At 36.7% G+C, this 26,163-nt stretch overlaps 1 protein-coding gene across 2 annotated transcripts in view; it reads right to left on the bottom strand.

Moving 5' to 3' along the window:
• Positions 1 to 26,163, bottom strand: part of COL14A1 (collagen type XIV alpha 1 chain) — a 216,993-nt gene that overhangs the window by 174,470 nt on the left and 16,360 nt on the right. For both annotated transcript variants that reach the window (XM_070630921.1, XM_070630920.1), the window contains exons 2-5: positions 22,225 to 22,350; positions 13,772 to 13,888; positions 9,993 to 10,136; positions 5,625 to 5,711 (exon numbers count right to left, since the gene is read on the bottom strand). In XM_070630921.1, coding sequence (XP_070487022.1) covers positions 5,625 to 5,711; positions 9,993 to 10,136; positions 13,772 to 13,888; positions 22,225 to 22,312 — 436 coding nt within the window. In that variant the 5' untranslated portion in view covers positions 22,313 to 22,350. The remainder of the gene's footprint in view (positions 1 to 5,624; positions 5,712 to 9,992; positions 10,137 to 13,771; positions 13,889 to 22,224; positions 22,351 to 26,163) is intronic.

The raw sequence follows: 26,163 nt of genomic DNA, 5'->3' as shown, positions 1-26,163 counted from the left end.
AGGCTATCAGCAAACTTCTCAGCCTAAACCCTACAGGCTGGAAGAAAGAAGCATGACATATTTAAAGTACTGAAAGGAAAAAACCTACAGCCAAGAATAATCTATCTGGCAAGGTTATCATTCAGAATGGAAGGAGAGATAAAGAGTTTCCCAGACAAGCAAAAATAAAAGGAGTTTATTACCAAGAAACCAGTTCTACAAGAAATGCTGAAGGGACTTACTTAAGTGGGAAAGAGAAGACCACAAATAGGAATAATAAAATTATCAAAAAAAACAAAAAACACAACCAGGCAATAAAATCACTGCTAAAGGCAAAAATACAGTAAAGGTAGCAGATCAACAACCTATGAAGATAACATGAAGGTCAAAAGACAAAAGTACTAAAATTACCTATTTCAACGATAAGAGGGTAAGGGATACACACACAAAATAAGAGATTAGATATGATTTCAAAAATACAAAATGTGGGAGGAGGGGAGTAAACAGCAGAGCTTTCAGAAAGAGGTTAAACTAAAGAGACTATCAGTTCAATATAGTGTTCTATCTACGTAGAATATTATATATGAACCTCATGGTAATCACAAACCAGAAACCTATAATAAGTAAGAGAAAGGAAATCAAACATATTACTAAAGAAAGCCATCAAACCACAAGGGAAGAGAGCAAGAGAAGATGCTTAGTGAAATTAGTCAGTGGGAGAAAGTCAAATACCATATGATCTCACTCATAAGTAGAAGATAAAAACAACAACAAACAAACACATAGCAACAGAGATTGGATTAGTGGTTTCCAGAGGGGAAGTGGGGAAGGAGGAGGGTGAAAGGGGTGTCAGGCACATATGTGTGGTGATGGATTCTAATTAGTCTTTGGGTGGTGAACACGATGTAATCTACACAGAATTCAAAATATAGTATAATGTACACCTGAAAATTACATAATGTTATAAACCAGTGTTACTGGAATAAAATAATTAATTAATTTAAAAAAATAAAGATAAAGAAAGAATCCTAAAAGCCACAAGAGAAAGGCAAACAAGTTTCATACAAATGAAACCCTATAAGGCTATCAGCTGACTTCTCAGCAGAAACTTTACAGGCTGGAAGGGAGTGTCATGATATACTTCAAGTGCTGAATGGAAACAACCTACAGCCAAGACTACCCTATCTGGCAAGGTTATCATTCAGAACGGAAGGAGAGAGAGAATTTTCCAGACAAGCAAAAATTAAAGAAGTTTACCACCAAGAAACCAGTACTAGAAGAAATGCTAAAGGGACTTTTTTAAGTGGGGAAGAGAAGACCACAAATAGGAATAAGAAAATATCAAAAACAAAAAAAGCAATAAAATCACTGGTAAAGGCAAAAATACAGTAAAGGCAGCAGATCAACCACCTATGAAGATAATATAAAGGTGAAAAGACAAAAATACCAAAATTATCTATTTGCATGAAAGAGGGTAATGGGTACACACACAGACGAAAAAGAGGTTAGATATGATATCAAAAACACAAAATGTGGGAGGAGGGGAGTAAAAGAGTAGAGCTTTCAGAAAGAGATCAAACTAAGGAGACCATCAACTTAACATAGATTGCTATATATGTAGGTTATTATATATGAACCTCATGGTAATCACAAACCAGAAACCTATAATAAATACAAAAAATTAAGAGAAAGGAACCCAAACATAATACTACAGAAAGCCATCAAACCACAAGGGAAGAGAGCAAGAGAAGAAGGAGCAGAGAAGAAGTACTAAAATCCCCAGAAAAAAAGTAACAAAATGGCAATAAGTACATATTTATCAATAGCTACTTTAAATGTCAATGGACTAAATGCTCCAATCAAAAGGCATAGGGTGGCCAATTGGATGAAAAAACAAGACCCATATGAATGCTGCATACAAGAGACAGACTTCAGACCTAAGACATTCACAAACTGAAAAGGAAGGGATGGAAAAAGATACTCCAGGGAAATGGCAATAAAAAGAAAGCTGCAGTAGCAATACTAATATCAGACAAAATAGACTTTAAAACAAAAACTGTATCAAGAGATAAAGAGGGGGACTACATAATGATAAAGGGAATAATCCAACAAGAGGATATAGCACTTGTAAATATCTATACACCCAACATAGTGCATGGAAATATATAAAGCAATTGTTAACAGACATAAAAGGAGAAATAGACAGTAACACAATAATAGCAGTAATGCAACAGTAGCACAATAACAACACTCCACTTACGCCAATGGATAGATCATCTAAATAGACAATCAATAAGGAGACATTGCCCTTAAATGACACACTAGGCCTGATGGACTTAGTAGATATATACAGAACATTCCAGCCAAAAACCGCAGAATACACATTCTTTTCAAATGCACATGGAACATTCTCCAGGATTGACGACATATTAGGCTGCAAAACAAGTCTCAATAAATTTAAGAAGACTGAAATCATATTAAGCATCCTTTCTGACCACAAAAGTATGAAACTAGAAATTAATTACAGGAAGAAAATCAGAAAAGCCACACTACGTAGAGATTAAACAAAACGCTACTGAACAACGAATGGGTCAATGAAGAAATCAAAGGAGAAACCAAAAAATACCTGGAGACAAATGAAAATGAAAATATGACATGCCAAAATTTATGGCATACAGCATATGCAGTTCTAAAAGGGAAGTTTATAGCAATACAGGCCTACCTCAACAAACAAGAAAAATCTCAAATAAACAATCTAACAGTGCACCCAAAGGACCTAGAAAAAGAAGAACAAAGCCCAAAATCAGTAGAAGGAAAGAAATAATAAAAATCAGAGAATAACTAAATGAAATAGAGACTAAAAAAACAATAGGAAAAATCAATGAAATGAATAGCTGGTTCTTTGAAAACATGAACAAAATTGACAAACATTTAGCTAGACTCACCAAGAAGAAAAGAGAGAAGGCTCAAATAAAATCAGAAGTGAAAGAGGAAAAATTGCAACAGATACCTCAGAAATACAGAGAATACAGAATAAGAGAATACTATGAATAGCTATACACCAACAAATCAGATAATCTGGAAGAAATGGATAAATTCTTAGAATCATACAACCTTCCAAAATCGAATCAAGAAGAAATAGAGAATTTGAATAGATCAATCATCAGTAAGGAGATGGAAATAGAAATCAAAAACCTCCCCAAAAATACAAGTCCAGGACCAGATAGCTTCCCCTCAAACTCTACCAAACATTCAAAGTCTTAATACCTATCCTTCTCAAACTCTTCCAAAAAATTGAAGAGGAGGGAAGCTTCCTAACTTATTCTACAAAGCCAACAATATCCTGATACCAAAACCAGATAACGACAACACAAAAAAGGAAAATTACAGGCCAGTATCACTGATGAACACTGATGCAAAAATCTTCAACAAAACACTAGCAAATCAAATCCAGCGATACATTAAAAATGTCATACAGGATGATCAAGTGAGATTTATTCCAAGGATGCAGTGATGGTTCAACATCCGCAAATCAATCAATGTGATACACCACATTAACAAAATGAAGAATAAAAATCACACGATCATCTCAATAGACGCAGAGAAAGCATTTGACAAGTTACAGTATCCACTTATGATTAAAAACTCTGAGGGGCTGTCGGGGTGGTGCAGGGGTTAAGTTCGCACATTCTGCTTTGGCAGCCCAGGGTTCACTGGTTTGGATCCCAGGTGTGGACATATGCACTGCTTGTTGAGCCACGCTGTGGCAGGTGTCCCACATATAAAGTAGAGGAAGACGGGCATGGGTGTTAGCTCAGGGCCAGCCTTCCTCAGCAAAAAGAGGAGGATTGGTAGCAGACGTCAGCTCAGGGCTAATCTTCCTCAAAAAAAAAAAAGGAAAAAGAAAAACCTGACGTTCGTTCAGAAAACAGCATTAGCTCCAGCAACCCACTGTATGCCACAACAGCTCTAGCCATTCCATCACTTGATCAGCCTCTTAGCAGCAGGCATCCAAGGTCAAGGCTTCGCTATTAAGGTTCCTTGGTGAGTCTTGGGCTCTACTTCTTCTACTCCTGTTATGACTTAACTCTCTCTGTCTTCTGTTCCGATTCCCCAGGAGGGAGGACCTGATTGAGCTGAACATTCACCTTCCGATATACGGTGTTTTTTGCAGCATGTTTGTAACAGTGAAAATTAGAAAGCATCCAAATGCTCATTAGCATGGGGAACGGTTCACGAATTAAGATAATCTATTCCTTAGGATACGATCTGGCCATTAGAAGGAAGGAGGTAAACTAACAATAACAGCTAAAATTATTCAATGGTAGGCAGTATTCTATTTTACATATATCAACCCATTTAATCCCAAATACCTCTATGAATTAAATCCACCTTTTATAGATGAAGAAAAAGAGACACAGACATTAGGATCACCAGTATAAATTACCCAAGCTTAAAGTGGCAAAGGCGTTGAATCCAGGCAGGCAAAATTGATGCCCACACAATTTGCCACTAGGCTATCACGCCTCCTGTAGGCAGTAACATGGAAAGTTCTCAAAGTGAAAAAGCAATGCACAGAATAAGAAATACAGTATGGCAAGCCATACACATATGTTTATATATTCAGAGAGAAGGGCAAGTCACGTGCCAAAGTGTAAAAAGAAACACTGGGGTGAGTTGATGGGTGAGTATATTTTTAGCCAATAGTAGGTAACATTTCTAATTGATCATTTATCCATCTTTCCATTCAGTGACTATTTACTGGATACCTGTTATGCATCAGAAACTGCTAGATATGGAAGAGCAAAAACAGACACAATCCTTTTTCTCTTGGATCTTATCATCTAGTGGGGAAGATAAACATGCAAATGCTGTGAAGGAAAGTTAGCTGGTGTAAAAGGACCTCTAATAGAGGAAATATTGGAGAAAGTTTCTGAGAAAGTGATGATGGAACTGAACTCTGAAGAAAGAAAAGAAGGTATTTAAGCAGAGTGGTGATGGCAGAGAGTGTTTCGTGCAGAGAGTGCCGCAGGTGCTATGACTTCGTATGGGAGAGACCATAGTCTTTAAAGGATTTGAAAGAAGGCCAATGGGGCTGGAGAGCAGGGAGCGAGTATTGGTAAATGAGGAGGAGAGGCGAGTCAGTAGGTTATCAAACTACACAGGGCCTTGGAGGTCTTCTTAAGGATTTTGTCCTCCATCCTAAGAGCAGTGGGAAAATATTGAAGGGGTTTTAAGCTGTGTGTGAGGAGAGCATAGGGTTGGATTTGTCTTGAAAAGATTGCTCCAACTTCTTGGTAGAGAACAAATTGAGATTTGCTGACTAATATTGTACACCAGGAAAGAAATGGGAGCTTAGCCTGAGCATTGGCAATAGACATGGAAATAAATGAACAGATTCTGTCAGTATTTCAAGAGAAAATGAATTCACTGGAACTTGGTGATGTATTGAATATGGGAGAGTAAGGGAGAGGGAAGTGTTGATAGTGATTACGTGTGAGGAAAGGGGGGGGAATGAAAAGGAGCAGAGGGAGACTGTCATATATGTACTCTTCTGATAGGACCAAAGGCCAGGTATGTTTCTATCGTCTATGTTATAAAAACAACTCAACCCCCAAAATAAGCAAGTAGAAAAAAAATCTGACCTTCTGGTGAAGATGGTTTACTCCCATTTCCTTTGTCCACAACCTTGACTCTGGGTTTTGGCTCCTTTCTTTTTTCTAAATCTTTAACTGGAAGAAAAATAGAAATACATCAACATGTTATATTAGTCTAAAAGAAAACATGCAATGAGTTTTACTAAAACTCTTGCAAGTATTGAGTATTGAGTACAAATCAGCTCTATGGTAGAACTCATTCCCAAAGATTAGAACTTGTATTTCTTTTAACTTTGCCACAGGGAGGTGAGGAAAACACTTTGGAATTACTTTGGTCAAGTGCCCATTATGGGCAGGTGTATCAGATAAATTTAATCCTTTATAACTGCTATAAAATTGGTGTGATTATCCCCATTCCATACATGAGGGAACAAAGAACCAGGAGCTAAGTAACTAAAACATATCTCATAAAATAAGAAAGTGATTTGAGCCATATCTTCAGGTCTCTGGACAAGACCTCCGAGTTGGCCTCTATTCTAGAAAGATCTTAGCCACGAATATTCTCATTTGGAGTTGGTCTATCTGCAATAGAAGATGGGGAACCCCATAATAATTTCCTTATAAACTTTAAAAAAAAGTTTCCCTACTAAAAATAATAGTTTCTTTGTCACTTTCATTATGAAATATCCAGGGACCCAGAATGCCCCTTGTCCTTTAATACAGTCACATCAGCCTAGACCATTAGCTTCACTTTCCACTGCTTAAAACTCCACGGCAATTTCCTGCTATTGTTTGGCACCTTAAGTTGTTTGAGTCAGTCAAGACTGTTGCCAAATGGCAATGGTTTCTGCACAAATAAAATACCCTGTGAAAAGGCAGAAGTGACCTCATGGTAAGATGTTTCATTTAATTGCTGCATTCATTTCACAGAAATAAGCAAATTTATTGAGGGGTGGGCTGTGTAAGGGAAGCAATGATTTTCTCTGAACCATCCCTCCTGTCATCTCTAGGGGATCATTCCATTGATCCTGTCTTTATCGTCTTCTCCTCCTCCTCGTCTTTCCACTGGTTTCCATCCCTTTGCTAAAAGCATTTGAGACTTGCCATCTGCCAAGGTCATGTTGTTCTAGTTCTATTATTCCTTTCCTTAGAAACCTTCCTTGGCTTTCTGGTACCTAGAGAGTAAGTTCCAAGATTAAAAATAATAATAATAAATAGAAGATGCCTTGATCCTGCTATTCCCTCTGACTTCTTAATTATCTAAATCCATTCTTTCAGCCCTCATTCTCTGACTTCTTTACAAGGCTTGGCCACTTTGAAACACCCTCTTCTTTAAATTCTTCTCTTTCTCAGTTTTCACAAAGGCACCATCCTGGCTTTTCTTGTATTCCTCTGACCTCTCCTTTACATTCTTGTTTTTTGGATCCTTGTTCTACTTCCATTCCTGAAACATAATCGTATACTAAAGTTATCTTGCATCTCTGCACACCCCAACTTTAATTTTGTCATCCCACAGTTTTCATTCTCACCCTTCTGTGGATAATTTCCAATTCTACATCTTCAACCCCACCCCCACATAGGCCATGGCCTCAAATTGCTTACATTCTGTAAAAGAAAATAAGTCTGCAATGTTAATATGAGAAAAATTGTGCTGAAGTAGAAATAGATCTGGGGAAGAATTCCAGAGGTGGAGACTTGGGGAAACTTCATTGGGAAGGTGACATGTAAGCCAGACTTTGAAAGATGAGCAAGATTTTGCAGGCAGAGATTAGCAAAACATCATTCCAAAGGATATTTTGGAAAATGGCGGTGGAAAAGAAAGTTTGCCAAATAGGGCCATAAACCAGTCTACAGATGAACGAGGAAAAATGACAGTCACTCTGAATTCGGCCTTTGGTTCACATACAAGATGTAGCACATAGGTCACACCAAGCTGCAGCCCCCCTCATGCAAGGGGCAAAATCTTTTAGAGAACAGACTGTCACAAGCCAAGTGATATTAATCCTAACAACCCTTCTATCATGCCCCTGCTCTGTATAATAGGCACATGTCATTACCCCCATTTAGAGACAAGCAAACTGGGGCTGGAAGCTATTGAGTTGCTTGGCCAAATACCCACACCAGATTTAGGATCGTAATAGCCGGCATGCCTTTCTGTCTTCAAATTCCAAAGATCGTTTCTTATGCTTCCCTGTGTATCAGAAGATGAACTTATGAAGAATTCAAACCCCTACACAAATTGCAAACGTATATCCACAGGATTTGTCTGGATCATCATTTTCCTGTATCCAACCAGGAAAGTTTCCCAGGGAGGGGAGACCGGGCCTTAGCTCCATCTCCCAGGGAGCAAAATTATAACTGAAATGCAAAATGGAAAAGGAGGCCATCCAAATAAAGTTATTTGAGTTTCATTCTTACAAACTGTTATTTGGGAAGAACTAATTCCTCCACTCTGCCAATAAAAATAACACAGCTAAAAAATATAAATGCTCACATATTATTTATCCAACTAACAGGTTAGACTGTTTCCCTAAGATTATTTCAGCAGAGCTAAATAAGCTGAAAACTGCATTTCTTTTTCAGTATTTTGAGTAAATAGCTATTGTGAAAGCTTTTTAAGGCTGTGTTTCTTACGCTGCCCAGTCAGTGGAATATTTAAAATAATCAATCGCAATACCTTCAGACTAACGTAAAATAAATCATTTCTCCTCATCCCTTTTTCTGCTTCTCACAAACTTTTAAGAAAAGTTATTTCGCTTACTCATGTAGGAATGTTGGAGGCCAGAAACTGAAGCCCAGTGCCAATAAAACGAGACAGAAGTCTGATTTATATTGAAAATAACATAAAAAACCTTTTCCAGAGCTTCCAGACAATGTGAGTCTCAAAAGAATGTAACATTTAAAACATCTGTATGTCCTGCTGACAGGTGGATTTACCAAACATCTTTGTTCAGAAGTTTCAAGAGGTAATAGCTTAACAAAGTTGGGTTTTCTTAATTTAAAAAAAAAGAAATCACAAAATATGTCTCATAAAACATTACTTAAAAGAAGGAGGAAAAAAGGGAGGGAGGGTTAGAATATCTAGATAGAACATTGCTGCACGCAGAGCTCTAGAACTCATGGCCTCCCAGATTTGCGGATTAATCCTAATAGCGGGATTTTAAAAGCTATTGTTATTTAAAATGATACGTAGGATTTGCTGCAAAATAATATGGGGAGGAGGTGGCAGTGGAGTATCGATGACACAAGACTAGACATGAATGGCTAATCGTTGAAGCGAATGATGGATACTTAGGGGGTCATTATACTATTCTGCCTATGTTTTTATGATGTTGAAAATTGTCCTTAATAATAAGTCAGGTTTTTTAAAGAGTCTATCTTAACAAGGAAGTAACACAGAAAGCTAACCAGGGCAGGCCTCTTCTGTTAGCATTCATGACACATAAAACTCTGCCCTCCACATTTGACAGGCCACCTTCAGGAAGAAGGAGTTCCTGTACCCTCTGGTCACTAGCATGTCAGGTCTATAAGGGCAGAGATTTGTCATGTTCCTGGTGCCTAGAATAGGGCCTGACACTTAGTAACCATGCAATCTATATTTGTTAAATGCAAAAAAAAAGAAGAATGAATGAATGAATATCTCCTGAAAGGCAGAAAAAGCAGGGCCTGTGTGGACAACCTTTAAACTCAATAAAAAGAAAAGCTTTCTAATGGAAGGATGTCGACACGGCTTGGGCTGCCTCAGAACTTTCTCCCCTGCTTAGTATGTGTCTGGATGCCCCATCCTTTCTCTGTCTGCTCAACTTACCATTTGAAAACTGGTTCAGATATGAAGCCATCCCCCCATCCATTCTGTTCCCAACCCATTATTAGGGCAGAGAGAGTCCTCTCTTCATAACGTCCTAGGTGTATCTTTCCCTAATACTTACCATGTTGCATTTGTTTACCAATGTTTGTCATGAGACCTGGCACATAATAGGCTGTTAAGAAATGCCAACTGATTAATTATTGGAAGTAGTTAAATTCCTCACTGTGTAGGTTGTTTTAGCAGAGGCTGGATTGGCACTTGCTGGGGATACTAAAGAGGAAATGCTGGCATCATCGATTCAGTCATTCAGTAAGTATTTAATGAGCATCTATTATGTGCTGGGTAGATGAGATGTCTGGGTAAGATGCAGGCTAGAGCATTTGAAAACTAAAACTTAAAGAATAAGTAGGAGTCCAGTGAAATGGGTAAAGGAGGGGCAGAGGAGTATTAGAGATAGAAGGAACTCATGAAGATGGTACTAAATGTCTTTTAAGATCTCTTCAAATCTAAAGAATCTAGGATTTTAACCTCTTACAGTATTTAACAAACTCAAACTCAGAGCTGGGACAGAGTACTATGGTGGCACCTTAAGACCTATAAATACGTACTTCTGAATTGACCTTGGGCTGGCTTGCTTTCTTTGTCTTTACTGTATGCAATAAGTTGAACTGTGTAATTCTGGTCTGGCAGAAGACCTTGAATAATTGCTTTAGTTGCAGTGTTCTGGAGATTCAGTTGATTGGTTTTTCCACCTTAATAAAACAGAAAGAAAAATCAGATCTAAGAAATAGGTTAACTGCGTACATTAAGAAAACTTATTAACCAGCAATAAAGATTTTAAAAGGTGAAGACATTTTAAAATATATACAATGGAGCCTATGTGCATAGCACTTAATTTTTTTTTTTAAAGATTTTATTTTTTTTCCTTTTTCTCCCCAAAGCCCCCCGGGTACATAGTTGTATATTCTTTGTTGTGGGTCCTTCTAGTTGTGGCATGTGGGACGCTGCATCAGCGTGGTTTGATGAGCAGAGCCATGTCCGCGCCCAGGATTCGAACCAACGAAACACTGGGCCGCCTGCAGCGGAGCGTGCGAACTTAACCACTCGGCCACAGGGCCAGCCCCATAGCACTTAATTTTAATACAGTTTTCATTCTCATTTTCAGTTGTACTCTTTGCATTAGACAAACAATTGTCTAAATTAGGTAAAAGCACATTCTCAAAAATCTTTCACCATAACACATTATTGTTTTTAAACACTAGGGAAAGTGATAGTGCAAGATTAGAAGACAGCAAGCCCTCAACATCAGATATATTCTTCAAGAAAAGAATTCCACTTAAAAGTGAAGAGAAAGATATAGGCAGATTGAATATAATTATCTACGCTGCAATTGTTCCTATGGCCTCTCTAAAGTGAGTCAAAGCATCCTTAAAGCATCAGCAATTTAATTATCTTTAATGTGGCCATCACTAGGCTCAGGATGTTGAAGGAACCTCTCACTACCTCGCTACTGAAAAGTTAGCTTGGTTCATAACAAGATTTCAAACCTCCATTCTCTCTCCATCAAATTAGACTATCTAAGGCTTTCCTGAAAATGCTGTTCATTAAATACTCAACTTTTATGCAAAATTACAAATACACCTTTCTTCTCTAATCACTGGCAGTGATTACTGTGTCTGAGAAAAGGGAAATTAATTTAAAACTTCTGCCCCTGTAGCAGTAACAGCAAAAAGAGTCTGAAATTGGCTGAATTAATCAAACATAACACAGATTACGATATATGTTAATTACATTCTAATAAAATTACTGACGTTAAGTCTGAAATTTGACACTACTATCATCCATGTTGCCTGCTACTAGAAGGCAGAAATGCGCCTCTCTCTTGCCAAAACCCAATCCCTTAAATGCATTTGTGTCCAAGATCTTAAATCTGGCTTCACAAACTTCCTCTATCATTTAAAACTCATCTACTACAAAGCGCACCAAATAAATCTTCCATAATGTACATTTCACTAAAAAAAAAATTCCTTGGCAAACTCTGTATAATAGAGTCTCTCTCTGAGAGGCAAAGGATGTATTATTTTATTAAAGGCTTTATGAATCCTGCAATAAAAAGCTTTAAACTCTGTCTAAACCAGGACTTCTCAAATTTATTTGGCCACTAAACTTTTGGTCATATAATAGCTATTAGCACCCTGCAGAATACCATGGAACATGCTTTGGGAAAAACTGGTATAAACAGTACTTGGAACATGTCTCATACTACTAAAATGTCTACAAACATTTTGTGTCTAGATGTAGTTACTACTCTTTTTATTTGCTATGTTTGATCAAATAGCTATCAGAGTATTAAAACTGTCTTAATGGCTTGGACAACTGCAGTAAGGACATTGGCTCAGAGGGGAAAGTAAACCCAGTATTCATAAAAAAATAATTTGCTTTCATCCTCAGTTTTTATTTTGTCACTGGAGGTGTTTAAGCAAGAGCTGGAGGTCTACTTTTTGGGTGTGCTGTGCCAGAGTGGATCGAAGGATCAGACTGAGGTTTGGTCCAGAGGCCACCCAAGTCACTTCTAAGATTCTCTGATTCCTCACTGACACCAACTTGGGGTACTTAATAGTCTGGAATTATCAGAAATTAATTAGTAAAAGATAAAACACTGTTTATCTGGAGGGAAAAAAATAACCTTTTAAGGTCATACATGGGGAATTCTCAGTCGTACCATAAACTGGTAACTTGTATTTTGACCTTTAGGGTCATAATGATGTCCAAGAATCTCTTGAAGTTAAATTTCCCATGATGGCTTATTTTAGAAAACAAACTGCATTATAAAAACTCAAAGTTATTTCAAAATTGGGCCATACTCCAAAATGAAATCTCTGAACCAGGCTGGAGAATAAAATATTGCTTTCCACAAGTGAGTCACTTCTGCAGGCCAACATGGGAAAGATTGTCATCTCCTATCAGGGAACCAGAAGTCATTCTAAGGAGCCTATGGGTACTCTTTGTTAATAAAAGGAGGTTCCTCTTTAGTGGTAGAGCAAGAAGCCTGGTGTTTCATGTACTCGTTTTGTTAGAGATTTTAAATCAACTGGTAAGAATGAACTGGTAAGATATCCACATTCATGAACAACAGAGTATCTGTCTGCCTCATTAAATGAGTTGGGAAAAGGTCTCCAACATAAAGGAGTCCAGCTCCACATAACCATCTTTATCACCAATAAAGAGAAAAAAATTATTATATTTATATAAATATATAAATTATACAAATATGCTATTATTAAGTGTTTATTATGTACTAGGTGAAAACGGATCCTGGGAAAAGAAATGAGACCTGAGAGACATACTAAAGAACATCTCCATAATAATCAGGGTGAGATTTATTGAGCATTTACTATCTGGCAGTCACTGTTCAAAGTGCTTTACATTTACTAATTCATTTAGACTCATAACCACTGCTTCCCAAATTTAATATGCAAAGAAATCATCTGAGGATCTTTTTAAAATTTCGATGCTGATTCTGTAGGTGAGAGGTGGGGCCCAACATTCTGCATTTGCTCTGAGGTGATGACGATGCTGCAGGTTCCCAGACTACGTTTTGAGTTCCAAGCCCACAACAACTCCATGAGGTCCTGATACTGTTTGCACATTTTACAGAAGAGGAGACTGAGGCACTGACAGATTAAATAACTCGCCCAAATGACATTACTTATAAGTCACAGAACCAGGCTTCGAACTCAAGCACTCCAGTTGCTGACCCCATCTTCCCTTCCATGACACCCATGTAGCAGGGGTAATGCCTCTATATGTTCTGTATTGTTTTAGTTGATTATACTTGTATAACAAAAATGTAAAATATAAGAAAGAAAAAATTCAACCCAAATTTAATTTTAAAAAGTTTTTACATATTTTATCTTCATGATCAATAAATTTGCTTAACTTTTGCTTTTCTTGATTTAATTTATCACTTATTTTTACAATGTCTACTTAGCTTTTATAATTTTAATGTATAGTTGCTGAATAATGTCTTATCAAGTTAACTAATCATAATTTACTCAGCCAGTCACAACTGTTCATATTTTTTCATATATCGTATTTTTCGAGGTGCCAATAGACCAAAAGTATTCATTCTATGTTGAAACAGAAGTCGTGAATATTTTGATAGTCTGGAAGTTTCGCCTGAGGAGAATTACGGTGAGCCCAACAGTCACTACGCAGACTTTGGGAACATTTTTTTCCTAGATTGTAGGGTTAGATTTCAACCTCAAAAGATTAAGTTTAAAAAAACTTTCAAATGATTTTAAAGCAACACTTAGCACTACACATTTTTAGTTATCTATGTGTAAAAAGTTGCTAGACTCTAGAAAATACAATTGGTTGTTTTTACCTGATGCTGGAGTCACAAGAAGTTTGTATCCACCAAATTTCCCTCTTGGCGCCTTCCATGAAATCTGTATACTATCATGAGATAATACATTATATCTTAACCGTGTGGGTGGAGCCACTGAAAAGGAAAAACAAAAATTGTTTAAAGGTTAAAACATTTAAGCTTTCAATCGTTAAACTGAAAAGTCAAAGTAATGTAATCAAAAGGCACGAGACTTCATCAGCCTCAAAATATGTTCTTTCGACAACTCCTTCATGAATTGATCAGATTGCAAAATAACTCAAACGCAAGGGCATTGGTTTCTTACTCAAGAGATAAGCCCATTTGTCAGACAGTTCCGACCTTATGACAAAGAACTATGAGTTAGGGTTAGAATTTAATTCTCTAGTGTAGTTTAAAACTTGAAGCCAATCTTGTAAAGTGCTTTCATTACGTTACAAGGACGAATTTTTCTACTTGGAACATGTGAGATTTCATAATCTACCCTACTGGGACTGTTTCGTGCCTTGTGGTTTTTCACGTTAGTAATCCAATATTTTTTATGATAAGATCATTTCAGAAGGCTATTATGGACATATTATAGTAATATGATCTTCATTTAAAAACGTTTGAGAAAGAGTTTGTAAAGGACCAAAATAAAAAGGACCAAATAAAAGATAATTATGTTTTACAAACTTTGAGCCATTCTCCAAGTCTAGCTGATTTACACCTTTCAGAATGATTCACAGCACAGGGCCTTGAATCATCCCCACATATTTAATCTTTTCTGATAGTTCACAAAATGCGTAAATCTATATCACTTTTTGTATAAGTCATTCAAATTTCAAAATATATTTTTGGGACCCTACACCAATGTTCTGGAAATTCAAAAGAATTCCTTTAGTAAGAAGATTTTTATGATATAATATCTAAATTAGTTTGTCAAAAAAGAAAAGCTAATGCTTAACAGAAAAGTTAGCACTTATTACCCACTTTTATGCCCAGCCTTTCTTTCTACGTTAGAAAACAGAACGTGGGGAAGGAAACAAACATTCTCCTTAATAGGTATGGAGCATACTATGAGATTTGGACATTAGTTTAATTCCCACTTCTGCCACTTATTAGACAACAACCTTGAGCAACTGATTGTGTTTTCCAAAGCCTTGTTTTTAGAAAAGGTGACGGCAATACTTTCTGCACAGGATGGACGCCAGTGTTAAACAGGATAACAGATACGATGCATCATAATAGGCGGTCAGTAAATGTTTGTTCTCCTTCCCTCTTACTCCATCTAATGGGTGATCTCAAAAGCTCATTTAATCCTCACAAAAATATATTGCTATCCCAATTTTATATATTAGGGAACCAAGGAGAAGCTAAGAGACTTGCCCACATTCACATACTGATGAACGACAATCTCTGACCCCAAATGAAATGCTCTGTTTCTTTGAGAGAAGAGCCATATTAAGAAGTCACCCCTCACTGGGCTAGATAAATGAGTAATTTACTCCCCTCCAGGGTAGCTCCTCACCTGAAATCACTGAGCACCGAAGGGCACAATCTTAAGTGTGGTATTCTCTTTCTAGTCGCCCTTTGCTACCTCTCAGTGGAGAAGGCAAGTCATGCAAAACAAAAACATTAGCTTCCCATTCTCAGTTTGACAGGAATGGAAGAGTTTACATTTCTCTGGTTTATGGGAAAAGGTGGATTTATCATAAGAACAACTATTTTAAAACAGAAGAGGAAGGTGGCCAAACCTAACATTTGGATGAACAGAGAAACTATTACTATTTTTCTTTGTCTGGAACTTGAGGAGAAAAATCTATTTATAGATAAGTTCTTATTACTTATGGAAGAAAATTAAAAATAAGAATTAAAAAATTGTAAACCATATATCCAGTTTCTGAGCCACATCTTGCCAGTGGGCTGATAGATATCATTAGCCAAGCTTGTTGCACAGTTTTGCATGAATGCACTGGTGAAAGAAAGCTGGGATGCCTAGGATTCGTCAATGGAGTCTTCAGTCTAGGCAGTTCCAAGAGGGTCAACCAATTCTGTCAGCACCCCAGGGGTGTTGACATCTCAAGGAGGGCAAAGAACATTCAGGATTCCTAGGTTAAAGATTAGATATCTTTACAGCATCTTCTACCCAGGCTACTGTTCTTTAAATGTGGTCTGAGTTTATAGTCTACAACATTTTTTTAGTCAATAGCTAACCTTCTGAACCTTCAGGAGAAAGTAATGAGGATAACACTGATCATGCTCAGACAATACAGATGATGCTCCAGAACCCAGAGTCCACTGGCTTCCACTGAACTCTTCAAGGAAACAAAGTGTGAAGCCAACGCAACAACAAAAATCCATCAATATTCAACTTTTTAAACAATTTACAAATGGTTCATATGACTACAGTCCCATTACAACTGCTAGCAAAAAGAAATACCACCATCTTCTTTTATCAGCAGACTACAAGTATTTTCTAAGTAAGCATAAATACTCTCACAATCATTAAAAAAATCTTGGCTAGGGGCTGGCCCCGTGGCCGAGTGGTTAAGTTCGTGTGCTCCGTTGCAGGCGGCCCAGTGTTTCGTTGGTTCGAATCCTGGGCGCAGACATGGCACTGCTCAACAGGCCATGCTGAGGTGGCGTCCCACATGCCACAGCTGGAAGGACCCACAACGAAGAATATACAACTATGTACCGGGGGGCTTTGGGGAGAAAAAGGAAAAAATAAAAAAAACTTTAAAAAAAAAATCTTGGCTAGATACAAAATTCACATTTCCTTTAGGATTTTGCCTTTAGGGAAAAAAACACTGAAAGGAAGAAATGCTAGGTAAGAAAGAAAGATTCATGAAGTCAGTTTTGAACTTCAAAGTTAGCTCCGTTTCCCGGTCTGGAAGGCAGTGGGACTTGTACCAAAACAAGGGCAGCAAGATTGACAGGAACACTCTAAGTGCAGTGAAGAAATAATTGCTTTTATCTCCTGGAACAAAAGTTTGTGTATATTTAATACCAGCCCCATGATTTTTCTTTTCTTTTTGTGAGCACAGAGGAAATGCTTCTACACATATAATTAATTCCAGTAATAATTATAAATGTTTGCATGAACTTGACTCAAAAGTTAATATGTGTCACTTAAAATCTTAACATTTTTAAAAAGACAAAAATCAAATGTAAAGCTTGACTTCTGGCACACACTTAGAACCCAGACCAGGCCAACAAGCTCATCCTTTTTATGGTGAAGTCAGGCTTCCTATGTTGCATTGAGCCAAATATAACATTTGTGAATATATGAACTTCATCCCAAAGCGGGATTGAGGAGGGTCCATTTCTTATCTTCCTCTCTACTATAGGTTAGGCTTGTTACTGAAGGTACAAGGGTATTTTTCTTTTGTTGTGTTGTATTTTTTTTAGAGGGAAGATTTTCTTTAAACCCAAAGAATTTCACTGCAATCAATCTTGTAGAAATCAAATCTCATAGGCAGAAAAGGAATGTTTTGTGATTCCATTGAAGCCTTACTGTTATCAGGTACTTGGGAAATTTCATTTCATAAAATGACTATTTATTAAAGGGCTAATTTTCTGCCCCTCCCTCCCTCCTTTCCTTCTTCCCTTTTCCTTCTTTCTTTCCTTCCTTCCTTCTTTCTTTCTTTCTTTTTTTCTTTCACTTCAATTCAACTCAACTCAACTCAACTCAACTGAAATCTTGCTATTTTGACAAGTGGCAACCTATGTGAAAGTTTATTTCTAATGAAATATTTGCCTTCATTTCCCGAAACACATACTTTTGACACAGGAAGATGAAATGGAGATCTTTTGTTCTTCACTACCCATAATCACTTCCCCTCTGCCTTTTCTAACAGCACCCTGGTTTTCTTCCAAGGACTAACACTCCCTTCCCACTGCAAGGCACCTTGGCTACACTGTCAGCCATCCTCCTCTGGCTAAGGGGTGAGACAATGACTCAAACCTGGTCGGGCAGACTCTCTCAAGAATCTGAAACTTATGTCCAGTGATGGAAGGATGGAAAATCACTCCAGTCATTTCATTCCAATGACGTGCCCTAAAAAAAAGGTCACTATATCCATTTGTGACCTAGAAACTATATCCAGGGTATTTCCAGATTCCTGTCCTTGTCAAAGCTTAACTATGTACCTTTTACTTTAATTATATGAGTTACTTCATTACCTCCAGTAAATACATTTTTTGCTTCAATTGGCCAGAGAACGTTTCTTTTATTTGCAACCAAAAATCTCTGACTGTTAGACATGGAGCAGAATAGGCACTGGGAGTATCTTTCCCTTCAAAACATAGTTTAGGGTGCATATCAATGGAAAAACTAATATGTTTATAAAAGCAAAATACATTTAAACAGCAGAGAAGTATTTGGATTATTTTTCCAAGTGATCTAAAAAAACCCAAACAAACACCAAAAACCCTCAGCTTTTTTTATCAGTCATTTTCCAATTAAACGCATTGCCCAAATGTTCTATAAATAGGAGAAGTTAAAATTTGAGAGAAATTTACCATGGGATATGCTAGAGGATTCTTTTTATCTTGCTTAGAATCTAATATGTTATAATTTCATGATCCATTATAAAGATGCTGAAAACAGCAGTAAAGAAAATATTCTCAACTTCCAAATATGTTTGACTAGTAATAATAGCAAAAAATACGTGTAAATGTGTTAACACAGAGGTCTTTATAAAGTTAAATCTAGCCCCCGTGCAAAGTCTCCAATTTTATATGCTCTGAGGTTTTTAAATGACAGTTACTTTACCTTCAGCGGTTCTTTCCTGTAGTCATCCAAGACAAACATTGCCAGAACCAAATATAGATTTACTGTGAAATTCTGAGAAAGTATTGGTGCCACCATTCTGTCATGCTATACACGTTTTTTCCCTACAGCTAACACCACGTTACTTTCTCTACGGTCCAGTTCATTTAACAATTTGTTTTGAAAAGAAGGTGCTGGAATAATCCAGGTATAAACAGTTATTTGAGCCAATAGGGGTTCACATTCTCTGGAGAGGGAGAAGTCTTCATAAAGAATTACATGGAGAGACTAAGGGGTAAAGCGCATTCTGTTGATTAGTAATTTAAGAGGGGAGAGTTAATTTCCTATATGCCTTTTAACACCAACTGCATTAGTTCTCTCGCTGCTGTAACAAACTATAGAAGCTTAAAACAACAGAAATGTACTATTATACAGTTCTCGGGTCAGAAGTCTGAAATGGGTTTCACTGGGCTAAAATCAAGGTGTTGGTAGAGTTGCATTCCTTTTTGGATTTTCTTGCCTTTTCCAGCTTCTAGAGTCTTCCCACATTCTTGACTTGTGGCCCCCTTCTGTCTTCAAAGCCAAAAAGGCTGGTTGAGTCTTTTTCACATGACATCACTCACACTGGCACCTCCACCTCCCTCTTCCATATTGAAGGACCCCTGTGATTGGCTCCAAATTGGACCCACCCAGACAATTCCAGGATAATTTCTCTATTTTTAAGGTCAGTGGATTAACAACCTTAATTCCATCTGACATCTTAATTCCCCTTTGCCATATAATTTAACATATTTTCAGGTTCTGGGGATTAGGACATGAATATCTTTGCAGGCACATTATTCTGCCTACCACACTTACCTTTTTTTTTTTTCTCATTTTGTTCATAAAAATGATTCCAAAGACGTCAATAAGAATTTAAGGTTTGAGAGTAATTAGTGTCAGCCAGCAAGTCAACACATCTGCCATTAGCAATGTACTTAACTGAATATGAAACAGACTCACATATGGCTTGGCAAATTAGGGTCAAAATTGGCCAACCCGCAGGAACGCACTACTATGTCTGTTTTAAAAGTAGAAAATCAACCAAATAAAGCATTCATATTCTTTATTCTTTGCTCAAAATCACTCATGTAAATACATGGTGTCATGGTAGAAATAAAGTTTCTCAAAGGTCTCACATACTTTCCTAAAAACCAAAGCCAACGACATCTGAAGGCTTTTCCCACTGGGGTTTCCTCCAGCATATGCCCACTAGCTTCCTTTTTGAAAGGTTCTCCGGCCTTCACTTCTAGACCACTACCCTCCCCTGACTGTCCTTACAATGGCTTTTTTGACACTTTCAATTGGTCCTTTTTCTTCCCTTAACCTCTTAACTGTTGGTGTCTGCCAAATTCCATCCTCACTTCTCTCCACTGGACCATCCTTTCTAATTCTACCTCTAAGACTTCAAAGGTCCCTATAAGCTAATTCCTAAGCACAACACAATTCAGATAAAATCTCCTGCCTTCATCACTTTCTCCTAAGCTCCAGACCCCTGACTACCTACCAGACATATCCACCTGGGTATCCCACCAGCACCTCAAGCTCCACTATTTGTCTAAGACTTGAACTCATTATCTTCAGCTTCAGATACTTGCTTCATCCTTGATTCTCTTTATTAATCTCCCCAACAAACATCGACTATGATTGAGGCATTGTTCTGTACTGGAGATACAGACATTAAACAGAGAAACACTGCCTCCAATGAGCTTAGGCAAACAAACAATTAAGACACAAAGATACAGAAGCAATAATAACATAGAGGTGGAAATTAAAGGCCCCATCTACTCATTTCTCCAACAAAAAGCTTCAGATTCCTCTTTGATATTTCCCTCTCCTTCAGCCCCCACCACATCTAATCAATAAACAAGTCCTCTCTCTTCTACCTCTTACATATTTCTTGGATTCATTCTCTTCTCTCTATCCCTCTACCTACTTCAGGCCCTCAACACCTGTTTCCTGGACAGCTTAGCATAATCTTCTAAGGCTCTCTCTTGCTTTAGTTATTCCAATCCCCCGAGCACCGATGAGTCACAACTATGAGTATCATCAATATTGTTATCAATGTGTTTCTCTAAAAAGCAGAGCTGTTTAAAATCTTTCATAATCTGGCTCCAACCTATCTTTCCATCTGTCTTTTCTCCATAACCCCCTATAGAACTTGTATTGAGATTTATCTGCTTATACTCTCTCTCCCTAGTGGACAGTACACTGCTGTAAGGCAAAGAAGATAGTTTCATTCAGCTTTGTATCCTGAACGTGACACAGAGTAGGTGTCCCATAAATGTTAATTTAAAACAAAATTTGGCTAACAATGTATAGTTGATAAACAGCATCCCTGAAAGTACCCCAGAAGAGCTCTGTCTGATCAATTACTCCATGAATGACCATTTCTGAATTCCCCAGATCTGTTCTCTAATTGCTACAGCTCAAAGCATTCTTTCATCAATGTAAATAAGATAAACAGAATTCCTCTATCCAACTGATCCCTATGTGTTGCATGAAGTAGCTGGATATATAGTCATTAACTCCAAGTGTTTTAACACTATTTGAGGGCGCAGGGAGTCAAGTTCTATTCTTTTCCAAATAATTGTGCCTCACTCTAAGGAAGCAGGGTATGGCGGTTCTTGCATTTGACTTTTCTACAACTTTCACTTCCAAACATTAGACATTAACCCTCCTAAAACCACCTTCTTTATCATTTAGACTTCTTTGCTTAACTGATGAATGACTATTTCAGTACCAACGCTTCTGTTTCTGCAGGTTTATCATATCTGTCTAGCAATGTCGTTTTGCACACTTGCACATATTGTGCACTTCAGAGGTTAGCTCACTTTTTCTGCTAAAGGCAAGACAATAAATATTTTAGTCTTCGTGGGCTATCCAGTCTCTGTCACAACTACTCAACTTTGCCATTGCATTATGAAAACAGCCACAGACAATATGTAAACAAATGAGGATGCCTGTGTTCCAATAAAACTTTATTTACAAAAGCAAGAAGTAGGCCAGATTTGGCCCATAGGTGGTAGTTTGCCAATTCCTGACATACTTTATAAAATGAGTGGAAATTAAAAATTAAAGTGTAGATCCCAGTAACAGAAATAGTAGATTTCAAAAACTAATTTCAATAAAAACAAAGCTAGAAATCATTAGAAATGCTTAAAATGGCATACCAGCAGGCTCTGTTAGACTCTTAGTAACCTTTAGACTATGTGCTCAGTTTTTAAAGAAAGGAACAAAATTAAGGAGCGGGTATGAAATGGCAGAAATATTTTGTAGACACTCTATTTAAGAGACAAGGCACAATTGGGACACATACATACACACATAGTTCCTTATTAATAGAACTGATTTTGTAACATGCAAATTTGACTTTCACTGTTTAAATTCGCCTCAGGCTTTTCAGAAGCTGTTTGACCACTTGCCACAAAATTACTATGCTCAGTCACTGGCGAGGTCGTAACCCTCATCAAAGGTGTGGCACATTTCTACCGTGTAAACAGCTGGTAAAATTGAGTAAAAGCCAACATACGACCCTGCCTAGAAACATAGTTGAATCAATGAAGTACTATTCGGGTAAATAAAATAAAAAATGCTAATCAGAACCAAGATGGCTTGAGTCCCAGACTCTAATGATTATCTTAAAGTTTTCAATTACCTTGACCCTGGACACTGGTGTAAAAATAAGCAACTGCCAAAAAAGCTTGAAACAGAGAGTACTGCATCTTGCACTGAAAAATCTTCATTTTCTTTCCTGCTTTTCACATGGGATACAGCAGCAGGCCTAGAAACAGAGAGCACAGGGATATTTTGAGAAGGCTGAAAATGAAGAATATGTAGTCATCTAGGGCAGGCAAATAAGACAACATTGTCAGGAAGTAATTCATTGCATCATATATTTCACTCTAACACATAAATTGATAAAAGGAAGATTTTTGAGAAGATGCTGTAAATGGAGAGAATAATTTGAACTATTTGGAAGAGAAGTTCAGACGGTGTTTTGTGACTCTTGTAAGACGTAAATCGCACAGTGAATTTATCAAATGGATAAATTCCAAAAGTTTACCTGAAATGAGCATTATCATTAGACAGTCACAATTTCCTTGGCAGTAATGTGCTCCTGCAGTATTTATCACATAAAGTTAAAAGTCCTATGTTGCCTCACGTTGCCTACAAAGTAAAGATATACGGGACCTTCTTCTAGTGATCAAAGAGAATTTGAAAAACCACTTTGTGCTAATATTAAATCACTATTTAGCTTTCACTTCACCAGGATGAATAATCCCCAATCTTTTATTATACCTTTTTTTTCTCATACCTGTGAATCTAAAATTCATCCTTCCCCAAAGGATTTTGAGGCCAAATGGGTTCAGGGGGCATTTTATGAGGAGAATCAAGGCTGCCCCAGGGAGAGAATCCCAAGGCGTCCTGGCCTGCAATGCCCATCTATGCCACCCTCTGGCAAGTGTAGGACCTCCTAACCTGATTTGACCTTATTTGTATCCAAAGTTATACAACCACCTGATAACCAGATGCCACCTGCACTGATACCATTTTAATGACTTTTTACATGATCTTTCCTTTGTCTTGTAAAGAAATAACTCACATACCTATGCCTTATAAATTTAGCCCTGCCCTCAACCCATTGCAGCTGTTCACTGCCCATGGGTCCTGTTCCCTTGCTATTCTCTGAATAAAGGAGCACTACTACCAGAAAAAATAAAATAAAATAAAAAAATAAAACTCTCCCAAGTCTTTTTTTTTGTTAGAATATCAATAAACGAAGAGATAAAAGAAAAAGAGAGAGAGATGAAAAAGGAGAAAAGCATAGAAGGAAGGAAGGAAAGAGGGAGGGAAAGAAGGATGAATGTTTAGCATTAATTTAAAAAGCCAGTCTAGAAATCATTGACAACAATTCTATTATAAGCCATTACAGAGGAGAAATTCTGAGTCCTTTCCTCAGAGATTAAGACATCTCAAAAGTTTCCTTCTACTCAAGGTATTTTTTTCACTCAGATATTCATTCATTCATTCATTCATTCATTCATTCCCCAATATTGTTCCACAAAGGATCTGGGGCAACCTAATAATAAATAAATATAATGTTTAAGGTAGGACTGCCATATTTAACAAATAAAAACACAGGACTCCCAGTTAAATTTTAATTTCAGACAAATAGAAAATAATATTTCAGTGTGTCTCATGCAATATTTGGGACATACTTAATACTAAAAAAAATTATTATCTGAAATTAAAATTTAACTGGGTGTCTTGGAAATCCTAACATAAGGGAAAATTTGGTGGAAATATAATATAGTACTGAGTAAAATGTGCACAGAGAAAACCTATCTGGTCCTGTATAGTTAGTAGGGGTGACCATGAATTTGGCCCAGAATTTATGAATTAGCAGTCAAAGAAGGAAGGAACATGCTAAGTTTTAAAGTTTACTATATTATCAATTTTTTTTTTTCAGGGAAAGATTCACTCTGAACTAACCTCTGTTGCCAATCTTCCTCTTTTTTTTTTCCCCTAAAGCCCCAGTACATAGTTGTATATCCTAGTTGTAAGTCCTTCCGGTTTTTCTATGTGAGCCACTGCCACAGCATGGCAACTGACAGATTGGTGGTGTGGTTCCACGACTGGGAAGCAAACCCCAGCATCAAAGTGCTGAGTGCCAAACGTTAACCACTAGGCCATCAGGGCTGGCTCTAGATTAAATTTTAAAATATATTTTTCTGGAGATGCATAGCTTTCCCTGATACTAAAAGCTGAGTAGAACTTTTTCCATGGTTCATCCAAAAAAAAGGTCACTGTACTTTATTCACATTTATTGAGCCCTTACTATGTATAAAGACTATTCTAATTACTTTACACATATATAAATTCCTTTAATCCTCACAGCAATTCCTTTAATTAATTTAACTAATCAAAGTAGATATGATTATAATATCAATTCACAGATGAGGAAAATGAGGCACAGAGAAGTTCCCCAAGTCACCTAGCTAGTGAGTTCAGGATCCTGGATTTTAACCCATACACACACGGCAATCAGATGTGGTAGAAGCATCTTAGGAGACCATTTCAACAGTATCACACTTCATACGACTTTCTTTTCATTTTAAAATATCTTTTCATGCTCTGATTACAAAAATAATGAGTTTTAATTGTGGAAAATTAGAAAATACAAGAAAACACAATAAAGAGTATGCACTTTTTGCTATTTTTCCCTTACTAAAGTGTGAATATTTTCTGATGATGATATTTTAAGCCTGTTACAGTATACACGGCTGTATCGCAATTTATTTATCTATCTCTATTTGGAAATTTAGCTGATTTCCAAATTTCCCTAATACACATAACACTGCAACAAACATCCTTATTCACATTTTCTTGAATACATGACTATTGATTTCTTTTGGCTAAATTCCCAATTATGGAAATGCTCGGTAAAACAAGATGTGTTTTTAAGGTTTTTGAAAGATAAGTATGTAATGCCCTATAGAAAATTATACTGATTTCCACTTCCACTAGCCTCTTATATGAGTACCACATCACATCACTTCCACCATCACAGCGGTTAATTGTTTTCAATATACGTTGATTTGATAGGTAAAATGTAATTATCACAATATCGTCTTAATTTGATTCATTCATAACCAGTAAAATGTAACATTTTGTGTTTGTTGGCTATCTATACTTTTTATAAAATACTCATTCATATCTTTTAACCATTTTATCATTGATTTATAAGAACTCTTTACATATTATTCATTTTAACACATATATTGCAATATTTTTCCAGGTTGTTTTTGTCTTTCAATTTTGTTTAGTGGGCCAAGAATTTTCTTTTCAAGTTAAGGCATCCGACTTGATATTTTTCTTTATAGTTTCTGATGCAGCGTCACGGGTAAAATGGTTTTTCCCATCTCAAAGTATATTTCAGTTATTCTAACTTTTTAGTTCCAATTATGAATGGGATCTTGGATTATGTTTTAATACAGAGAAGATACTGATTTTATGTATTTATTTTATAATAGACCAACATTCTGAACTCTTTCTAGTTCTCTATTTTTTTCAATTCAATCTTTTGGATTTTCCAGGTTGAAATCACATCATTTGCAATCAATGTACTTTTTCTTATTGTATAGGCTAGTAGTTTTAAAACAATTATTTTACTAGGAATGCCTCGAATACTTCATCGTTAAGTTTACTGCTAGCAGTTGAGCTTAGATATATTTTACTTTTCTGTTAAGAAAACGCTTCTTGATTTTTTACTAAGAGTATTTTTTTCAATCAGGAATGGATGGTGAATCTTGCCTTTATGACTTTTCGATTATTGAGATATTCATATTTTGATCTTTACTTCTTAGTTTAATTATTTTCATAGTGTCTAACAATAACCTATCCTTGCAATACAGAAAGAAATCCTACCTATTCATGGCAATTATTACGGTTTTTTCTAAGTTTAATGTAATTATAATGGTTTTGGCTTTCAGCTAAGCCATTTTCAAATAGATGACAAAGTCATATTACTTCCTTACAAAATATTCCAGTAACTTAAATGTAATAATGACACTACATTTGAGCTATTGGTTTT

The sequence above is a fragment of the Equus przewalskii genome, chromosome 8 (genome assembly GCF_037783145.1).
Source record: "Equus przewalskii isolate Varuska chromosome 8, EquPr2, whole genome shotgun sequence".
Classification (NCBI taxonomy): Eukaryota; Metazoa; Chordata; class Mammalia; order Perissodactyla; family Equidae; genus Equus; species Equus przewalskii.
This window is presented reverse-complemented; position numbering and strand designations above follow the sequence as displayed.